The 4,027-nt window shown below is 48.4% G+C and overlaps 1 protein-coding gene across 2 annotated transcripts; it reads right to left on the bottom strand.

Annotated features, from left to right (window-relative positions):
- Positions 1 to 236: 236 nt before the first annotated feature.
- LOC139168398 (tigger transposable element-derived protein 1-like) lies at positions 237 to 2,808 on the bottom strand. 2 transcript variants are annotated; one of them, XM_070753977.1, is made up of 2 exons: positions 2,198 to 2,808; positions 237 to 1,674 (listed from the first exon to the last, which is right to left on the bottom strand). In XM_070753977.1, exons 1-2 carry the CDS (start codon positions 2,703 to 2,705, stop codon positions 305 to 307), a joined length of 1,878 nt encoding a protein of 625 aa, XP_070610078.1. In that variant the 5' UTR covers positions 2,706 to 2,808; the 3' UTR covers positions 237 to 304. The 2 variants fall into 2 exon arrangements, with proteins under 2 accessions (XP_070610078.1, XP_070610079.1); XM_070753978.1 differs by having other exon boundaries at positions 237 to 1,668.
- Positions 2,809 to 4,027: the final 1,219 nt, after the last annotated feature.

Genomic DNA, 4,027 nt, shown 5'->3' with positions numbered 1-4,027 from the left:
TCTCAAAAAGCACTTAAACTGTAACTGTACTGTACTGTACTGTGTAATGACAGAATAAAACCCCCCAGCCCTCACCTGTGTTTGAATTTCATTCATTCACTCAGTCATTCATTCATTCATTCTTCTGTACAGACTGTGTGCCACTCAGTCCCAACACTTTTAACCCATAAATTACCATTTCCCATCCCCTTAATTACCATTACCTACTGTACACATTGAATAAGACTCTTAAGTTATGAACAATAACATATTTATTTACATTTTTTGGGGTGGGGTGGGGGTTAGCATAACTGGGATACAGTAACTAGGGATCTTCTTCTATCACCATTTCTACAATGGACGCTGCAGGTGATGGTGTGACAGACCTCTTGGTTTTTGTGACAAACATGGTCATGGGCAGTTGTTGGCGCCGTTTCTTTTTCTGGGCTAACATGGATCTGTATGGTGCAAAGATGTTGTCAAGGGAGGCATTAAACTGTATAGAGCGAGTCATGTTGGGATCCCAAAGTTCCACCATGCGTTGTACATTTGAAGTGGCTCTGTTCAGTTCTGCAAGCCGCTCAAGCGTTAGGCCAACATCTTCTTCTTCCTCAGCTTGTTCAGCTTCCGCTTCCTCCTCTTCTTCACTCGCTGACCTGGTCAGCTCCTCCAGATCTTTGTCTGTCAGCGGTAGGCCATGCTCATCAAGCAAACCATTGACTTCCTCTGGTGTCATGTCAACGAAGCCTTCTCCACCCAGTGCCTGTGCCAGCTTCACAGAGGTCTGGACTGCAGCATCTTGGATTTCTTCGGGAGCAAATCCCTTGTAATCATGCACCACTTCTGGCCACAATTTCCTCCAGCAGGCATTCATTGTCTGTGTCTTCATATCTGTCAAGGCATTCTGAATGTTCTTCAGACAAGATGCAATTGTGTACTGACGCCAGTAGGCCTTCAATGTGAAGTTGTCATCAGCATCCATTGCTTCCACGATGCTTCCAAGAGAATTGCGCGTGTACAGTGCCTTAAATGCACGGATAATACCTTGATCCATCGGCTGGATAAGCGATGTGGTGTTTGGTGGCAAGAATTCAACTTGCACCCCATCATGTTCATGGTCCAGGTGATCATGGCCGCCAGCATTGTCCATTAGGAGAAGCACTTTGAAATCAAGTCCTTTGCGAGCCAAATACACCTCCACCTGTGGGATGAAGCAGTGATGAAACCAGTCCCGCGTGAGGGGTTTTGTAATCCATGCTTTAGCATTATGCATCCAGTACACTGGCAATGCATTCTTATTTCTGTTCTTGAGGGCTCTTGGATTTTGTGACTTATAAATTAGCCCTGGCTTCAGCAAAAAGCCTGCTGCATTCCCACACATGATCAAAGTCACTCGATCTTTCATGGCCTTAAAGCCAGGGGCTTTGGCTTCATCTTGCATCAAGAAAGTCCTTGAAGGCATCCTCTTCCAGAACAGGCCTGTTTCGTCCATGTTGAACACCTGTTCTGGAAGGTAGCCCCCTTCTGCAATTAGCTCTTTAAACGTGCGCTGGACAAAGTTTTCTGCTGCACCTGTATCTGCTGAGGCAGCTTCTCCGTGCAATGACACACTCTTCAGGCCATAGCGCCGTTGAAATTTCTCAAACCACCCTTTGCTTGCTGTGAATGTGGCTGGGGCTGAGGCTGAGGCTGAGGCTGCAGAATGACAGGAAAGGGAGAGAGAAGTGACTTGAATGAAAGCATAAAGAGTAAATGCCCACCTCCTTCCCTCCTTCCTTCCTTCCTTCCTTCCCTCCTTCCCTCTCTTCTCTCCCTCCTTCCCTCCCTCTCTTCTCTCCCTCCCTCCCTCCTTCCCTCCTTCCTTCTCTTCTCTCCCTCCCTCCTTCCCTCCTTCCTTCTCTTCTCTTCTTCCCTCCTTCCTTCTCTTCTCTCCCTCCCTCCTTCCTTCTCTTCTCTCCCTCCCTCCCTCCTTCCCTCCTTCCTTCTCTTCTCTCCTTCCCTCCTTCCTTCTCTTCTCTCCCTCCCTCCTTCCCTCCTTCCTTCTCTTCTCTCCCTCCCTCCCTCCTTCTCTTCTCTCCCTCCCTCCTTCCCTCCCTCCCTCCTTCCCTTCTCTCCCTCCCTCCTTCCCTCCCTCCCTCCTTCCCTCCTTCCCTGCTCCTTCCTTAAAAAACACTTAAATACAGTATCTAATGACAGAATAAAAAACCCCAGCCCTTACCTGCGTTTCCCTCATCTGCATCGCCTTCTTCTGTGTCTTCAAGACGGTTGTACAATTGTTGTGCCTTGGTTCTTATAGTGTTGGTATCCAAAGCAATGCTCTTTTTGCGGCAGTCTTGTACCCACAGGGACAAAGCAGCTTCCATCTTCATAAGCCGTTTGTTTCTAGGCGTCACCATTCTTTTTGCAGCCTTGTTGAATGCCATCAGAGAACTTTGCCTTATCTTTTTCTCGTCGTCACGAATGGTTCGCACACTCGATTCGTTGATCCCATACTGCCGACCAACATCTGCATAAGAGCGTCCCTCTTTCAGCATGTCCAAAATGTCAATTTTCTCTTTAATTGTGAGTATCCTCCTGGTCTTTTTAGCGTCGCCGCCAGCACTCCGTGCACAACGTTTAGGAGGCATCTTGCAACAAGTCTGAACAAGTTCCAAAAGTTCAGTTGCAAAGCTTTTTTTTGCGTTTGCAACGATTGGTCGAGATTTTGGCCAATCAGCAATCAGCATGACGTCATCGGGCGGGAAAAACCGTGGTATAGCAAAAAAAACGCGAACTTATTTTTTAATTAATATTTTTTGAAAAACCGCGTTGCAGCGTTTCGCGCTAATCGAGAACGCGTAAATCGAGGGACCACTGTATTACAAAAATATTTTTTTTGTACACCTGTGTAACTGTTTTCTTGATGTCACCAGTATATTTCCTGTATCTTATAATAACGATGCTGCTCCATGGAAACTATACCTGCTACAGAAAAACTATACAATGATCCCTCGAGTTTCGCGATCTCGATCTTCGCGAAATGCTATATCGCGATTTAAAAAAAAAAATTAATTTTAAAAAAAAACACTTCCACGTTTGGCTTCGGGAGTCAGCTGGGAAGCGGCGCGGCTGTTTTAAAAGGTCGCAGCCGGCCTGGGGGGCTTCCCAGCACCCCCCCGAACCCCCAACCCGGGGGGGTGCTGGGAAGCCCCCCAGGCCGGCTGCGACCTTTTAAAACAGCCGCGCCGCTTCCCAGCTGAGTCCTGAAGCCAAACGCCAAAGGCGAACTTCTGCGTTTGGCTTCAGGACTCAGCTGGGAAGCGGCGCGGCTGTTTTAAAAGGGCGCAGCTGGCCTGGGGGGCTTCCCAGCACCCCCCCGAACCCCCAACCTGGGTCTTCCCGGCCGCCCACGCAAAGGGGAAACCCCGGCTCCTCGCTGATGCCCGCCGCTCGCCCGCCCGCCAGCAAGAGGGGGAAGACCCAGGGAAGGTTCCTTCGGCCGCCCAGCAGCTGATCTGCTTGGTAGCGCAGCAGCAGCGAGGAGCCGAATCGGGGTTTCCCCTTTGCGTGGGCGGCGGGGAACGCAAACTCCACCATCTACGCATGCGCGGCCATAGAAAAAAAGGGCATGCATGCGCAGATGGTGTTTTTACTTCCGCAACCCTACATCGCGAAAAATCGATTATCGCGAGGGGTCTTGGAACGGAACCCTTGCGATAATAGAGGGATCACTGTATACATTTTTGAAATCAGAACAAAAAATGATTCAGAAAAGTACAAGGTCAACTGCGATGGTTACAAAAAAATATTTTTTTGGAGACCTGTGTAGCCTGGAAACTTGAATTTGTTTAGCCGACTTGTCTCTCACTCTCTCCTAATCTATTAGATTATTCAAATCCCCAGTATAGATCTCCTGGGTGAGCAATGGGTTGGATTAGATGACCTCCAGGCTCCCTTCCAACTCTGTTACTCTTACAGTTCCTTCTCCCTGGAGATCATAAATTCAAGGATAGCATGATCATTTTCCCCAAAATACTTCTGTTGTCATTTCTTCAACCAATTCTTCCCC

The sequence above is a fragment of the Erythrolamprus reginae genome, chromosome 5 (genome assembly GCF_031021105.1).
Source record: "Erythrolamprus reginae isolate rEryReg1 chromosome 5, rEryReg1.hap1, whole genome shotgun sequence".
In the NCBI taxonomy this organism is placed as follows: Eukaryota; Metazoa; Chordata; class Lepidosauria; order Squamata; family Dipsadidae; genus Erythrolamprus; species Erythrolamprus reginae.
Note: the sequence above shows the minus strand (reverse complement) of the source record. Positions and strands in the feature narration are given on the sequence as shown.

Bases quoted from the DNA above. Each gene is read 5' to 3' on its own strand.
- LOC139168398 (XM_070753977.1), bottom strand. From the start codon at position 2,705: ATGCTGATTGCTGATTGGCCAAAATCTCGACCAATCGTTGCAAACGCA. The intron at 1,675-2,197 runs GTAAGGGCTGGG...GTCATTCTGCAG, and splicing joins TGCAGATGAGGGAAACGCAG to CCTCAGCCTCAGCCTCAGCC.